General features: G+C 31.9%; 1 protein-coding gene across 3 annotated transcripts in view; it reads right to left on the minus strand.

The window, feature by feature from the left end:
* The window catches only part of LCA5 (lebercilin LCA5), a 106,931-nt gene that overhangs the window by 14,809 nt on the left and 75,027 nt on the right, over nt 1-17,095 (minus strand). For all 3 annotated transcript variants that reach the window (XM_036219660.1, XM_036219658.1, XM_036219664.1), the window contains exons 2-3: nt 5,071-5,461; nt 353-882 (exon numbers count right to left, since the gene is read on the minus strand). In XM_036219660.1, coding sequence (XP_036075553.1) covers nt 353-882; nt 5,071-5,269 — 729 coding nt within the window. In that variant the 5' untranslated portion in view covers nt 5,270-5,461. The remainder of the gene's footprint in view (nt 1-352; nt 883-5,070; nt 5,462-17,095) is intronic.

Raw genomic sequence — 17,095 nt, forward strand, 5'->3', positions numbered from 1 at the left:
TTCTCATACAAGGCTCCAAAATGTCAACTTTATAACACTACAGCTATAATAGTTTCATTTTCAATTTTAGAGAAACGATCAGATAATCGAATAGTATATTTCTCCAAAATGACTATGATCCATGGAACTAAACATTCATCCATTAACATGTGGCCCATTATTGTATAGTTTTTTGCATTCTGCTCTTAAATTTACAATCTCAAATTTTTCCTAATCTCTTAGATATACTAAAACAAAAAAGTTTTCATTTCCAAGCAAATGCTGAACTGCAATAAGAAGTCTTAATAGAACATATTAAATATCCAATGAAAAACAACACAAAATGGCACAATTAGAAGTGTAGGAATTTTACCTTAATTCTTCTCTCGGTGTCATCTAATTTTAACTCTGCTGCAACCAGTTTCTTTGCCAAATCATCTCGTTCAGGAAGGTGTCTAGCTTCAGAGATCTTTTTCAGCTTCTGCAAGGAAAATTTTGTCCTAAATAGTTCACCTTCTGTATCTTTCACCCTTTTCTCAGTTGCCCGTTCTTTCTCTTGAGATTTTCTTAAGCGTTCTTTGAGTGCTGTAATCTCATTGTTATGACGACCAATGAGTTGTGAGATTTCATTTTCTGTATCTTCAAACTTATTCAGGGCTTTCTCCTGTCTGTATTGAAGCCTTTTCAAAGCCTTATTTTCTTTTAGCAGCTCAGCTAACTTGACCTGGAGTTCAGTTACTTCATTCTGCAATTCATTGATTTTTAGCAGTCTTGCAGAAAGAACTCGTTTTGTAACAAGATCGATATCTTTCCGAGGTGGCTCCCTATTGAGGCTCTGGGAGCGAAATCCCACTCGGACTCCCCTTCTGTTTGGTGGACCCTTAGGACTTGGTTTCCTAGGGGCTAAAAAAGAAACAGTAATAACGGAAAGTTAAAGCCGTACCAAATGTAGTATTATTTTTAATCCTAATACAAGTGGGTCCACAACATTCTTACTTTGTTCCTTAACATGTAATTTTATACTACTTTGTTAAATTAACAGATTTTATTTAAAGCTCTTCATGTAATATTTTTATTAAGAAACATTTGGGATTTTTAAGGAAAGGTCAATAATTTATGATATACCAATAGTTTATAGAAAATTATTTTACCTTGCTTTAAAAGATGGCAGTATCAGGCTTTACCATTTTTAACTTTATAGTAAGATGGCAAATCAGAATTCAAACATGGTGCCTACTAAACACTGGACAAAACATTGTATTTTTCAAGTTATTTGTAACAAGATATTTGGGATTATTATTTGAAATGTGGGACTATATATTTAATTAGACTTCTTTATTTTCAGAAACAAGATGACATGTTGTACAGTGAGAAGATTTGGGTCAGGGACTCATATTTACCACTTAATAACTCCTTGGGCCATTCAACAAAACCTTTGCAGGTCTATTGTCTTCACACACAGAATGAGGATAATACCACCTATATAATTACGTTGTTGTGAAGATTAAATAAAGTCTGATGTAAAAAAAAGTTCCCCACGAACATTCTGTCGGTAATAAGAAGTTAATCCCATTTATAAGTGATTGAAAATGGAAAACACTTTGGTACAGATGTGATTCTAAATGCTTTCTCAGGGGCATTCTGTTTTGTGATAGTCATATCAAGAAAAATCTGACGTAATTTGAAAACAAGATAAAAACTAAATGCTACATCCTAAAATATATAAGGATATGAAATCCTTAAAGTATACATATTAGGTCAACATTTCACAAAAATTTGGAATGCAAGTTTTACTAAAAGTTCGGTAAACTTAGGCCTCAATATAAGAAAGCCTGCCCTTTAGAAGAGGCTTCTGGATGTCTGCCACAGAGAATAATAAACTGTAATCTCCAAGGTGGCTGCAGTTTTTTCAAGAAGGAAATGTATTCCAGAGTGGAAAAAAAAAAAAAAAGAAAAAGAAAAATCCAACCTTTCCTTACCATCTTGCCAGCCATGAATACCCTGATTCTATTATGTAAACAAGCAAAGAATGACAAACAGTACTTACAATTTAACATTATAAAGTCTCATTAAAATGATGGGAGATTATAAAGATTATATAGAAGATGTTTTTAATGTATACTGATTTGGGATTCCAGCTCTATAAATGCTTGAAAAGATCAATAATAAATGAGGGAAATAAATGAGGGAATATCGACTTGCAACTTTGAAACTACGCTAGCCAATATAGTAGTCACTAGCCTCATGTGGCTACTGAGAAATCCAAAGTATGCCATAGTTATGCCATAGCTGTGAAATAAACACTGGAATTCAAATACTTCAAAAAAGAAACAAACAAAAAAGAATGCAGAATATCCCTATATGATGTTTTCTATTCACTATATTTTAAAAATGATATTTTGGATATGTTGGGCTAAATAAAATATATTAAAATGAATTTCACTGGTCTTTTTCCTAATGTTGTTACCAGATAATATAAACTACACATGTGGCTTGCATTTGTGACCTGCATTGTATTTCCAATGGGCAGCAATGCTCCAATTTTAATTTGGAGAGTCCATCATTTCAATTTTCTTTCTCAATATACTGAGTTAACAGTGTTTTGGTATCTATATGGAATATGTACTGAGCTCTTGGAATGACAAACTTTTTACATAAAAATAACTATACATAAAGATGAATGTTAATAATTCCAAATCTCTCATTTTTGTGTATAAAGTTACATTACTCAAACAAAATGTCTTATAAATAGAAACTTGTTTTATTTGAAAAATTAAAGCCTATTTAAGAATCAGGATAAATTTTCCCCCTAATATTTTACTTCAGCTATTCAGACATAAAGGGCTTCCACAACCAGCTTTTTGACATCCTAAAAATCTGAATGTTTACTTTTAGTATCTTCTATTTATATAACTACAAACTGATTAATGAAAGTACACTTAACCTGAACTGAAAAATATTTCCCAGCTTTCGTCTACCTTTTTTTTATTTTTAAAACTATCGGGATGAAAAACATTGCTAACAGGAGTGAGAAGGAAGATAATTTGACTGTTGTGCATACCATTCTTCGTTTGTCCCTTAAGTCACCACCAAAAAAATGATGAGAAAATATTGCTTTTTTTCTTTAGGAGTTAAATATACAGCTCATTTACAAAATATGTATTAAAGATAAACTATGTATCTACCAAAAACTCAAGATGTTTGTATTACTGATAAAACAAGAAATATGTAATATACAAACATGTATAACCTAAAAAAATAGAATATGTAATATACAAACATGCATAACCTAAACTATTATTAAATTTTATCTTTATACATGTAACTTCTGATAGAGTACCATTTTTAAAAATAAAATGATGAAAATAAAAAGGAAGAATATGCTATTAAACACGTGAACTGCAAATTCAAGTGTTCACAATGCTGTTTTAATTACATTTATTCCTTTCTTGGTTTAGTCTACAATGGTGACTGCAACTTAAACCAAGGGAAATTAACTTAGTATTTAAGGAAAGGTATCAGTTTGGTGCTGTTACTGTACAAGTCATATTGAAGACAAAACTGAAACATTTCTGGTGATGCTGGGACTGTTTTTCATAGTTTTTTTCTCAATATCTTCTCAAATAAGATAAGGCTTAAGAAGTTCTGACTCATTCATTGGGTGGCCTCCAAAACTGCTTCTGGGGAAGGAGTGAAAATTAAAGTATTCCTTCCAGCAATTCCCTAGGCATGTAAATTATTTCTTGGGAATAAATAGGCATATTCCAAGGTTCAACCCTAAGGTCTGTTTGTTCTTAATTATGTAGCAAAAGTTTAATATCAGATCAAGCTCTTAACCACAAAATCAAAACAAGAGGCCTACACTGGGACAGATCTGGAGGAAGAGACCAAAAACCTGCAGCATTGTACTCGCAAAAAAAAAAAAAAAAAAAAAAAAAAAAAAAAAAAAAAAAAAAAGGAAAAGAAAAAAGAGCAAGAACCAACTGTTAGCAGTATGCACACCCCTGGGAAGCTAGATCAGGGGTCCATAAAAAGGTTGCTTTCCAAAGGAACATATATTCTTACAGATTCTTATAGATTTCCTAAAACATATTATTTTTCAAATAAAAATTTCATGTAGGTAAATTTAATTATACTCCTGTTTAAATCTTTTCAATGGCTAACTATTCTCCCACAGAAACAATCAATATGTCAGTATTGGACTGAAATTGTTATATGACCTGGCTCCCATTTTCCTTTTCTGATCCCAATTTTACAATTCCCTGCCTTGCAATCTAAACTCTCACCATTCTAAGCTACTGCTAACTGTGCTGCATTTATTAACACATCCTGTAATTACCTCATTTACCACAGTCTATTTTTCCATGGCGTACTTGTAGTCCTTACACATTTTGTTACTAAGTAGTACATCAGGGTTTTCTTAACCAGAGATTTATTAAGATGAAGAAGAGATTTCTAGAATATTATCTATTCAAATATGTATTAATACCTAGTTCCAGAATAGTGAGATTTATTAAGAACAATTATTTTTAATTATTAATCTTGTTTCCATTTTATAACACAGTTTAATAGAAAACAGACTGGTAGTCTCAAGTCCCAAATTATATTCCTAGGTTTAATTTGAACTTTGGTAGTAAGCACTGTTACCTAGGGGAAGTAATTTCGCTGAATCCAAAAAAAAAAAAAAAAAAAAAAAAAGAAAATGAAAAGCCTCTTAACCACTTTATATCAAAGGCTTTCACTACTTTTTAAAAATGAAGACAAAGAAAGGCACAAAAGTTGTGATGTTTGTTTGTTTTGCCTTTACAGTACCTCAGAAATCCTAAAGCATTTATTTAGGAATAAAACAAACTGAGAAGCCTTAATTACAGTTCTTTCTTCTATTTATACTATAACTGACTACAACAAAGAATAATAATGCCATAAGTAATTTACATAAATTTATAAAAATATATCCTGTTGAGAATGTAAACCAGCCTATTTACATATAACAATATACATACTAATAGAAGAGTTTCATTCATGCAAGCTTTCCTTAAACACTCGAAATGAATCTTCTAGGTCTACTGGGCTCTTTCAAAGAATGCTTACCTTGGTGATGCACTTGGCTATCTGAAATTTGTTTTTTAGAATTTTTTCCCTTAATAGTTGTAGGTGAAGAGGGATTGACCAGCGATGACCGGCCAGAAGACTGTGGTGTAGTTCCAAAATCAGATGAACAATAACAGTAATGGTGTTTGCCTGACTTACTTTCTTGGTCAGTTTCTGGACTTCTTTCTCTTTCCCCCATGGTTTTCAAAAATAGTCTCTATTCACATAATTTCACAGAATTCTTTTTTCCAGAAAAATCTATGACAAGCCTGACGAGCATTTTTTAGAGTCTTTAGATCCTGGTGATAATATTCATGTCTGTGCAATTTGTTTCTCTACGTGTCTGTAGTCCACAATTCACATTAGCAACCAGAAGATACACTTTTTCCCCCTACAATTAAGGAAGAGGGAGGGAAACTCATGATATTTCTTGAAATAGAGCTCTACAGCTTATTACAATGAAAAATACTAGAAGCAAAAATAATATACTACTTATTTTTAAATGAGACTATAATTCATCTATATTTTCACACAGTTATTTACATATTTGGAGAAAAGACAGAGTGTCATAGCCTAGATAAAGAACGTGTAAAGTACCTGACATATAATTGCTTCTGAATAAATATTAATTGAATCTATAATAAATACAAATGTTGATTTTAATAGGTGAATAATGATCAAATAACCAGTTATTTTCTTTTTTTGGGAGGTAGAGGTGGGTAAAGAACAAGTTTGCTAATAAGAACAAAAAAAATCCAAGAATGACTACATAAAAATGTAAAACTAAAGTATGTAAAAAATAATCAAATTAAAACACTTGATGAAAAACATCTGCAACATGACAGAAAAATTCTTACCGCCTTTAGCACATAAATATAAACTTCATATTACCCCATATGAAAAACAGGAGGACAAAAGTTAAATGGACAAAATACATGTGAAGACCCATAGCAGGCAATACAAATGATAAGCACATACAAATATTCAACTTAGAAACCATTTTTAAACTTATCAAATTATCAAAGATTTTTTCAAAACAACACTCGATGCCACCAGAACGGCTGTCAAGAAAAGATAAACAGAATTTTTGAAAAAAAAGTTGGCAAGATGTATTATAACTTTAAGTATGCTTTTAAACTTTGATTCAGTAATTCCATTCCTGGATACCAAGAAAATAACCTAAAATAGGGTAAAAGTTATGTGCAAATGTTTAATGTAGTACAATTAAAAAAAAAGGACGCAATCTAACTATCTAACCATTGTAGAATAATTAAAATTACTGTTAAAATCAATACAGCATATCATGCAACTGTAAAAAATGTTGATAAAACATCTGTTAACAAAGAAAATGTTTATACTCTTATGGCAAAGAAAAAATTCAAACTGGTGTATACAATAGGATATCAACTACACATATTCATTGAAAGGAGCAGTCTTCCTATGTGAAGACTTAGGAACTGAAAAAAAATAGCAAAGCAAGGACTATGTATACTCCAAAATAGTGTCTGTCTGAGCAACATGAATTTTAGGTGATTTTATCTCAAATATATTTGTTTTCTAATAAAATTGAATTACTTTTATAATTAGACTAATTTTTTTAATATTTAGAAGAAACAAAAATCTGATGAAATTAGTGTTAATAGTAGTTCCAGTAATATATGGAAAAAGACATATACAAGACAGCACTAATACTATTCATTGCAACACTACCGTGGTGGTAAAAGACTACAACACTCAAAATGACCATCAGTAAAAAGGGGCTACATATACCTAAACGTCTGTACAGTAAGTAGGGTACTATGAAGCTATTAAAGGAATGAGGACTATCTCTGTATGCTCTCTGCAGTCTCGAGTGATCTCCAGACTGTATAAAGAAAAAGATGAAGAAAAGCAATGTATTGTATACTACCATTTATCAAATGAAGAGAATTATAAATATATGCACATAATTTTTTATATTTTTCAGAAGCAAAAGGATAAACTAAACACTTAATAAAAAAAAGTTGTTATCTAAGGCAGGGATATCCAAGAGAACTTTCAGCAAGTATGGAAATGTTTTATAATCTGTGCTGTCCAATACAATAAGTAGCTGGGTATATGTAGCTACTGAACACTTGAAATGTGGCAAGTGGCTAAGAACTAATTTAATTTTGTTGAATTTTAATTAAAATTTTAAAAGCCACATGTACTGGTGGTTAGTTGATTGAACAATACAGCTGTGGGGGAAGGGAGGAAACAGAATGTAGGGGCAGGGATTTCAACTAGACTTCTTTGTCTATAATTTTTGTAGACTTTGGAAATTATAATTTTTAGAAATTAGATTTTAAAAAACCAATTACTGTGAAGCAAAAGGAAATGAAACAAATCATTTTAACTACAGATACAGTTGGTAGCAAAACCACAAAGATTAACCAGTTCAGACTTTAAAACACAATTATTTGACTTTATATCCCTAGTGAGATAAATCCTGACAAAAAAATAAGTGGAAATTTGTTTTTCAACATGTGAAGAAACAAATATAAGTTAATATGATTTTTAAAACTTTGTAGTCTGAAGTAGGAGTATAAGTATGAATTTATGATGGATTTTATATATTTCAAAAAACTACTTTCTAGCTGTCCAGTGAAAAATCATAGAAACAAGGAACAAACCAATTGCAACGAATATTCCTAGCACACAGATGTAGTGTCTAAATACCATTTACCTTTAAAAGAAACTAGAGCTCCTCATAAAACATCTTATTCTATATCAGAGGGAAGAATCATATAAGATGAAATGAAGAATCTAGAAATTTGGTTACACTAGAAAGCAGGGAAACTATCAGACACTAGATAGATGTGAAAGGGCTCAGGAACCAACTTGAAGGAGCTATTAGCCAAAGATGCAATGATTTCACTATCAATAAGAACTGTATCAGCACAGAATCAAAACACATCACATATGTTTAAATCCATGAGGCCATATGATATTTTAAAAAACTAATCAGTTACCTTTGGAAGATGCTAGGGATCCAGCTAATTCACATTAAAATTGATATAATAAAGTGAAAAGAAAATCAAACATGTATCTTGCCTCTACTATTACCAGCTATATCTCAAAATAATAAAATAGTAACTAAGGGGAAGTATTTCTTTACAGAATTATTCTAGCTAATAAATGAAAAGAGAAATATTAGAATGACAGAATTAGAACATTGCCATTTTGGAGCCACTAATGAAATAATGAAGCTAGACAATGATCACTAATGGCTGGTAATACCACAGAATAGAAACAAGCAGATACTGTGTGCCTCCAGATGGGACGCAACAATACCTCTAAAGTAATCTGCTCCATCTATAAGAAAAATTAAATCTGATTCTGATCAAATAGGCAAAATGTAAATGACAATTCACAGAAAATATAAGAGACAGATGTACATGGAACAATTAATAAAATCCAGACTGTGGCAAATTTTATTAGGACAAACTGGTTTCTTTAACACATAAACTGCAAGCAGAAAAAGAAGAGATAGGGGTGTATCTACATATTAAGAAAGTCTTAAGGAAAACAAACAATTATAATCCATGAACTTTATTTCAATCCTTTTGCAAACAAATTATATAAAAGAAACTTGTAAGATCATCAAGGAGATTTAAACACAATAGATAATTATGTTAAGGAATCACTATCACTTTAGGTGAGGTAATAAATATTGTGGTTATTTAAAAAAGGAATCCTTATCTTTTCAAGATATATGTTGAGATATTTATGGATAAAATTAAATAATGTCTGATGTTTGCTCCTAAACAACCCAGGGGAAGCAGGTAAAGGTAGAGATGAAGGAAATAATACTGCCTATGATAATAGTTTGTTGACTGGATGGCAGAGATGGTAATATCTTTACTTCTGTTACATTTGTTAAAAATTTTCCTTAGTAAACAAGATTTTCTAAAAAGTTAAGCATACAGACTTAGAACTTAGATTTTACTTCCTCGTGTATTAGTGCCTGTTGATTAGCTTTTAGATCTGAAATCAGCACTTCCAAGGACAAGCACTAATATTTAAAAAATATGTAATATCGGCCTGCAGTCATAAAAGAAAATATTTACATATTTAAAAAACTGTCTAGAAAAAAATGATGATGGACTAGAGCAGTTAAGTGGCTCCACCACCTATTATTATTAGCTGTGTAAATCTGGAGAAGTCACCTAAGTTCTCAATCTAAATTTGAATTTCAATTTTCTCAATTGTAAAATGGGGAGAATAGTAACTTCCTTAGAGAATTATTGTGATTAAAAGGGAAAATTCAATCACTACTACACAGTAAGTACTCAGTAAATACTAACAATTATATTTACAATTTAAATTTACAAGATGCTCAGTAAATTCTGATTAACGCAAAGACTTTCAGTTTTAATTCCAATAATTAAAAGTTGGTTATATGGTATATATGAAGATTATTTTATTTATATGCACATAGTATGAGTAGCTCAACCATCTAACTCAGAGATGCCACCCAACTTTTCATGGCAAGGGATGAGACTCCACATAACATAACCTGCCACTCATCTCTTACACATCAGGATTCTTCTCGCTCTCCAAATATATATATAGTTTAAAAAAAAAAGAAAGGGCAAATATCCACTTCCCCATTATCCCAATTCTCCTCTCCAGGACAACTATTTTAATGACTTACACTTTTATGTTTATGTATTTCTTGAATTAGCAATTTTAGGCTACGAAAGATGAGGATTTAATTCACACTTCACTTTCTTTAGAATTCCTAATTGTCCTTTTTTTCTAATTGAATGGAAAAAACATTCTTCTTATCACTGATATCTGCCAGCTTCTTGAGTCATTCTATCTGAAGACTAAAATCATTCCATTCTTTCTCTTAAAGGCATTTTTCTTGGAGGCCAATGATTTTCTATTCTAACTTAAACCAATTACTTTCTAGATCTGCTGCACCACTGTCATTCTGGAATTACTTTTATTGTACTCTTGTGTTAATCCACCATTTCTAGTAGCCCACACCATTGTCTTTATTAGTTTTCATTTTACTAGTCCATATCCTCAAGCACCTTCTTCAGAAAGAGTATATGGGGTAGGAGATAAATGTTCTGAGTCCTTCCTTGCATGTCTGAGTGTTTTCATTTTGCCCTCATATCTGATCGTTTTCACAGGTTCCAAATTTTAAGTCATTTTCTCCCAAAACTTTGAAGACACTGCACTGCTCCACTGTCTTCTAAACCCTCAGAGATGCTTGTAAGATGTTATACAGTCATTTTTTTACAAGACACATTGGTATACTCATTCTTTTATACATTTTTTTTGAGCTCTCACTACGTAATAGTAATGAGAACAAAAAATCCCTGCCCTTATGGAATTTACACTCTAGTTATGCTCATTAGATTCTCATTCTTTTATGGATTCTTTTTTTTTTTTTTTTTTTTGCTCCCTAGGAACTTTTAGATTTTCCCTCCTATTACACCAAAATTGCACAATAATGTGCACAGGTGTGGGTATTTTTTCATTGATTGTGTTGCCCCTGTCATTCTTTCTTACTTTTTATTCTGGAAACTTGTATCTTTAAGGGCCAGAAACGTTATGTTACTTTTTTGATAACTGACTCTGTTTACTCTTTTTGAAACTTCTACTGGTCAAACAATAGAGCTGCTTTGTTTTTTTCATTCTATTTTCAAAGAGATTTACACAAGCTAAACCAACCAGGTTTTCTTTTTAATTTGTGCAAACATCTTAAATTTCTAAGAACTTGTTCTTGTTCTGCTTTTTAAAAATAATTATTTTGTTTTTGTTTTACTGAGGCAATATATTTTCATTTCTCTGAAAGCATTAAACATTTTGTTTGTTTTAAAGTCTGTTTTGATCCAGGAATTCTCTTTTTCACATGCTGACAGTTTTCCTATTTATCTTATGCTTTTTATTTATATAATGCTTGTTTTATATCTTTGAAGGCAGATTTTGGTTGTCTATTGATGCTTAAGAAAGAAGAAAAAGGAAGAATGAAAGGAAGCCATGTACATGTAAGTAGGCCTTGTTAACAGGTGCACTCTAGTTTAGGATGAACAGTGGAGAATCAGCCATTATACAGGCGACTCCCTAAAAGCTTGAAAAGGGATTATCTCCAGAAACAAATGTCCACTATGGCCACTCTCTTTAGTTTTGTCTTTGTTCTTATTTCCAGAAGAAATTATCTCTGTATTTATGATGCGAAAAGGAGGTAGGAGTGAAGAACTCGGAGTATTAATTACACTGTCCCTGTACATGGATTTGGTGGGAAAGAAGGCAAAACCATGTCATTTTATGTAATTTTTCAATTCTTCTTTTACTTTTGCAATCATCTTTTTTTTTCTTTGACTTTTTAAACCCTAAGATTATCTGAGATTCTGACAGATATCCTGTTGGTTACACCAGAATCTCTTTGCTGCAGTTCCCTCCTGAATATTTTAGGACACAGTTCTCTCTCTGTTCTAATCTGTTTCAACCATCATTACTCTTTGTCTCTTTCAGAAATGTGTTGTAATTGCTCATCTACTGAGAGTACTCTATCATTCCTTCAATGTTATAAGTTTACTCTTTTTTTAATTTAATATTATTTTAATGTTTCCAAGGAGAGAGAGAACCATTATGGTCAGATCTACATCTTTAATAGCAAGTATGTTATTTTTAAGCCAATTGTACCTAAAATATTATTTGTACCCTTTTCAGATAACTTGATATAAGCAATCACTCTTCCAAAGTCCATGAAATACTATTCAATTCATGAACCCATTAGGTCAAATTATTGATAACAAAATTACTGATAACGGATGCCATTTTAGACAATGGGGAAACCGAGATGAGCAAGAACACACCATGAGTTGTTTTAGGGTAGGGTCTGGCTCTTCCATCAAAGAGAAACAAGAAATACAATCACAATAAATTATGTATGTATCCTTTATATATTCCCTAAAAATATTACTAATTACATGAGAACACTTCCTTAATAGTGATAACAAATTCAAGAATAGCCCCCGAAACACAAGAGAATATTTTATCTTTGCCAAACTTCTGATTATTTAGGATCTATTAAATAAATAAGGCAAGTATTTCTAATCTACATATACTTGCATCATGCTGTACTGTGTTACAATTCTTCACGACAACAAACAGGTATTACTTAGAAAATACAGCAACTCAAAGATCTAAGCTTTCCTAGAGAACAGAAATTTAGACATCTCTGTGAAAAGTCACTTTAAAAACTTTAGTCCTTATAAAAAACATTGTTGCCTGGCTGACAAAGCTGTCAGAAAAAAAGTTCAAACGAGCTAACAGGCAAACAAAAGAAAAAAAAAAGTACATAAAATATGAAATACAAGAACAAAAGAAGGAAGAAATGGACAAATATGAGGTAAAGCAACTATCAGAATAACTGATAACTATTTTTCTTATAAAGTATAAACAAATAAAAACAAAGTACTATACCTTAATGAGATTACATAATAATTTACACTGGAAGGACCCTGGGGAATCAATCCTCTCTTCGCATAGATCAAGTAAACGAGGGCTCAGAAAAGCAAAGTAACTTAACTAATATCACAATTTATCAAAGATCACAGAGCTAAAGGTAGTACAATCTGAAACAGACGACAAGTTTTCTGACTCTTGTTACCTATTCAATATTTCAATATCAACAATCAGATGAAAACTACTTCATCTCTGAAGCTACCTCCATTTGCATTTATCACATACCATTGCCCCCCCCCCCTTGCTAAAACTGAAGAAGCATTTCTGCTCCTTTTTAGAGCTATACTTTTCACCTGTCTTCTTTCCCATACCTTCTCTCCATCTCAAGGGACTGTGTTTTTGCAATTGTCCCTCTCTATAGGATCATTCTTATCAACAAAGAGGCTATAATTCAGTTGTTGCTTGATTCCATGTCCTATTGCATCTACAATACAATTTCTCTACTCCAATTTTCCAATAAAAATTTTCTGAAGAATAATCTATAATCTGGAATTATTATCTCTATTTCTTCTCCAACCACTTTCATCTGAATCCACACTAGTCAGGTTTTCATCCCCACCATTCCACTGAAATAAATACCTTTTGTTAAAACAGAAAATGACTTTTATCATGACTAAGTCCTATTTGTCCCTGACCTTACAGCAGAATTTGACAAAACTAACCATTCCTTCCTTCCTAAAACATTCTTTTCTTACTTAGCTTCTACAGCCACCTGCTTTCCTGGTTTTCTTACTATCTCACTGGCTGTCTCTTCTCAGTATCCTTTGTTGAATCCTCTTCCTGATCTCTAAATGTTGGAATACAAAAGGTACCTCATTTTGGTTCTCTTTCATCTACACTCTCTCCTTAGGTGATGTCAGCTAGACTTCTCTTGCCCGGACTTCCAGATTCATATATCCAGTTTCCTACCTGATGACTCCATATGGGTATCTAAAAATCATTTCAAACTTACATGTCCAAAACCAAAATCATAATCCATCTCCCTTTTACCCCCACTCTTTCTTATTTTTCTGATTTCATTAAATAGCACCTCCCTCTGGTAAATTATTCATGTTGTAAATCTAAGAATTATTCTAGATTATTTCTTAAACTCACATCCCACATTCAAATTATCTGTAAAATCAGATTGTTTGATCTCCAAAATATATTACATCCCCACTGCTACTGCCCTAGCCCAACCCATGATCTTTTTCTCACTTGAACTCCTGCAAAAGCCTCCTCCTGACACAACCCTGCTTCCCCAGAGAAAGCTACTTCACAAAATTGGCATTGCTCTCCTGCTTAATACCCATCAATGGTTTTCTAGAGCCTTCATATTCCTTAACCACATCTGAAAACTCCTACAAGATCAAGGCCTTCTGCCTACTTCTTCATCCTTATGTCATGTAATTTGTCCCCTCATCTGCTTTTTTTTAGCCTAAGTGGCTTTCTTTGTGCCAACAACATATCAAACTTGTTGCCAACTTAGACTTTGCACTGGCTGCATTCTTTACCTAGAAGGCTCTTTCCATAGGACTTCACAAAGATGGGTCCCCTTCTCTTCATCCTATTCTTAACACAAATGCCACCTTCTCAAAGACGGCTCACCTGGCAATTCTATAAAAGTACTATAGAATTCACAGACCTTGTTACTATTGAAAATAAACCTACACTTATTATCTTCTACTAAATATAAGACCTATGAGAACAGAAATCTTTTCTGTCTAGTTTACTACAGTAACCACAACACCATTTATTAATTTTTGAAAAATAATTATTATTCTGTAATGCTATTCTAAATAGATTTTTTTGTTCTATAAAATTTGCCTTTCTGGTTTAAAGGAAATGTTAAATCTTCCATCCTTAACTGCACAAGACTTACTTAAATCTCTAAAATTCCTAAGATAAATGTTAGCAAATCAAAAAATTTTACTTAGAGCCATGACCGTCATAAAGTTGAAATATTCTCATTGGCTTAACTAAATAACTGAGGTGAGCTAATAGGGCGTCAGACAAAATAAAATTTCACCTGTAGTTACAACAGTAATTTCTATTGACTAATATAAACTAATCACAAATAGTTCTCCAGTTAATTTAATTCTTTGTGACCAAGAATGAATTAGTTAAGAGTTGTTCATCTGTTTCCTATACGATATGATAAAAGCAAAAAATAAAAACTATTCAGTCTTGCCCAATTTCAATTCCTAAGAATTGTTTATTTTCTAAAAATGGGCAGGAGTGCTATTATGGCAATGCTAGAAAATTTATCTAATCTAATGCTTGTCATTTTTCATCCAAAAACAAACTTTCTTCCTAAAAAAAAAAATCCAATAGCATAGGTCACACATAATGCATCAGAAAAAAGATTACTGTAAGCTCTTTCAGTACCAAAATGCCTCCTTTATATCCAGTTTCAAGTGAATCAGAAAGTAAATCTAAGCTATAGTCCACCGTATATGGAATATCATAATGATAATCTGATTTGTGTGACTTTAAGAAAGGTTCTTAGTTTCAAGGGGAAGAAATGTACAAAATCAAAGAACTGTTAACTTCTATTTATTTCCCTACTTATTTCAGCTTCTATGTATAAAACACTGCTAGCTGGTTAGCTCTGCTGCCTGTAAGAGTTCACACAACAGGCACCTAGATGAGTTAAATAAACATAAAATAAGAGAGAAAGGGATAAGTAAATCTCTCTTCCCAGAATAAATAACTGAAGATGAGATAAAGGTAAAAAAAAAAAAAAAACTGCTTCATACAAAAAACTGTAACTGCTTCGTACAAAAGAAAAATTATTATAAACAAAACCAAGATTTTCCATTTCTCTATTTGTATGTTCCAGGATGGTCATAAGAATTTCTTTACCTTACATTGATTTACACAGTTACCTACTCTTGTTTAAAAATCAAACTATGTTTAGACTTCAAGTATGGTTTCCTGGCTCTAGATCAGATTACAGTAAATGCTAGACTTAAAATTTAAGGTATAATCAGCTTCTCTTCAACAGCATTTAGAAACGAGTCAAATTAAAGCATCTTAACTACAGTATGTATTCTCAAATGAAAACATCACAGACTATTCATTTATTCATAAGGAATTTACTGAACACCTACTAAGTGCTAGGCACTGAAAAATGGATGAAGCTGAAGATAAAAAAAAAAAAATAAGCAAGACACAAGTGATCCCTTACTATTAAGAAACTCCAAGCCAAGAAGAGAAAGATAACACAAGAGTATAGGTTCTAATGATAAAAGAAAATAAAGAAGGCTAAGTAAACTTGAAACTAAGATTAGAGGAAAGATAGGAGTTTGGAAAGGCTTCCAGAGGCAATAGTGCCTAAATTGAGTCTTTAGGTATTAGCAGAGGTTAAGCACAAATATAATCTGGGTTGTGTGTTTGTATTTTTTTTGGGGGGAGGGGAGGGGTGGTAGATGTGGTTAGTAAGAGAGTTGGTGAGTGAAGACCCTATTTCAGTAAGACGAAGTTGCTGTGCATAAGTAAAAGCATAAGATAAATGTGGCATCAAACTGCAAATAGTTTACAACTGTGGTATTCAATGCAGTGGTTACTGAGCACCTGAAATGTACCTAGTGAGAATTGAGATATGCTGTAAGTGTAAAATACACATGGATTTTAAAAATGTAGCACATAAAAATGAACATAAAAATCTCTAAAATAATATTTTTTATATTCATTGTATGTTGAAATAGCATTTTAGATATCTTGTGTAAAATAAAATATATTAAAATTAATTTCATCTGTATTTTCTTGCATGGCAATTGAAAAAATGGTAAATTGTGTATATGGTTCACATTATATATCTATTGGACAATGAGAATTTAGAATGACTGCATTGGCTTGAGGTGGTGGGTAGTGATAAATAATAAGTCAGGTGGGATTAAATGGAAGAAATCATTACAAGAAGGATCTTTATGTCATATTGAGAAGTTGATTGGAAACAAAGAATCTTCAGTAGAAATAAAATGATCAGATCTGACATTTACAAAGATCTATTTTCAACCCAATAATTGGAGGGCAAAAAGTTTGAAAGATGATGACCAGCTGATCTTTAAATCAAGTGTCAAATAATAGTGGTTTGAACTAAAGTAGGGTTACTAGAGATATAGAGGTCAGAATCAATCAGAAATGTTTATCAAGTAAAATAAACTGGAGTTGGTGATGGATTAAATGTGGCACATGAGAAAAGAACTTAAATGAATTCCAAAGATTGGGGCTTGCCAAGTTGGGTGAATATGGTACCTATCATTCAATAGGATAGGCTTGGTGGTAATGGGTTCAGTAGTATCAGGCAAATTGAGTTTAGGATGCCTGTAGCAAATCTATGTGGAATTATAAAAATCAATTATACAAATTTGGAGCTAACTCAAGAGTTCCAGAGAGAGAGAAAACAAACAAACAAAAAACAGAGTGCATTAGTAAAACATATATGGTGGAAGCCACAAGTACCAAAAGCCTGGGGGTGAAAACAGCCAAGAAAAGAACACAGAGCAAAAAGAAAGCATTAAACTGAATTATGAGA

This window comes from Rousettus aegyptiacus, unplaced genomic scaffold (assembly GCF_014176215.1).
Source record: "Rousettus aegyptiacus isolate mRouAeg1 unplaced genomic scaffold, mRouAeg1.p scaffold_m13_p_1, whole genome shotgun sequence".
Lineage (NCBI taxonomy): Eukaryota > Metazoa > Chordata > Mammalia > Chiroptera > Pteropodidae > Rousettus > Rousettus aegyptiacus.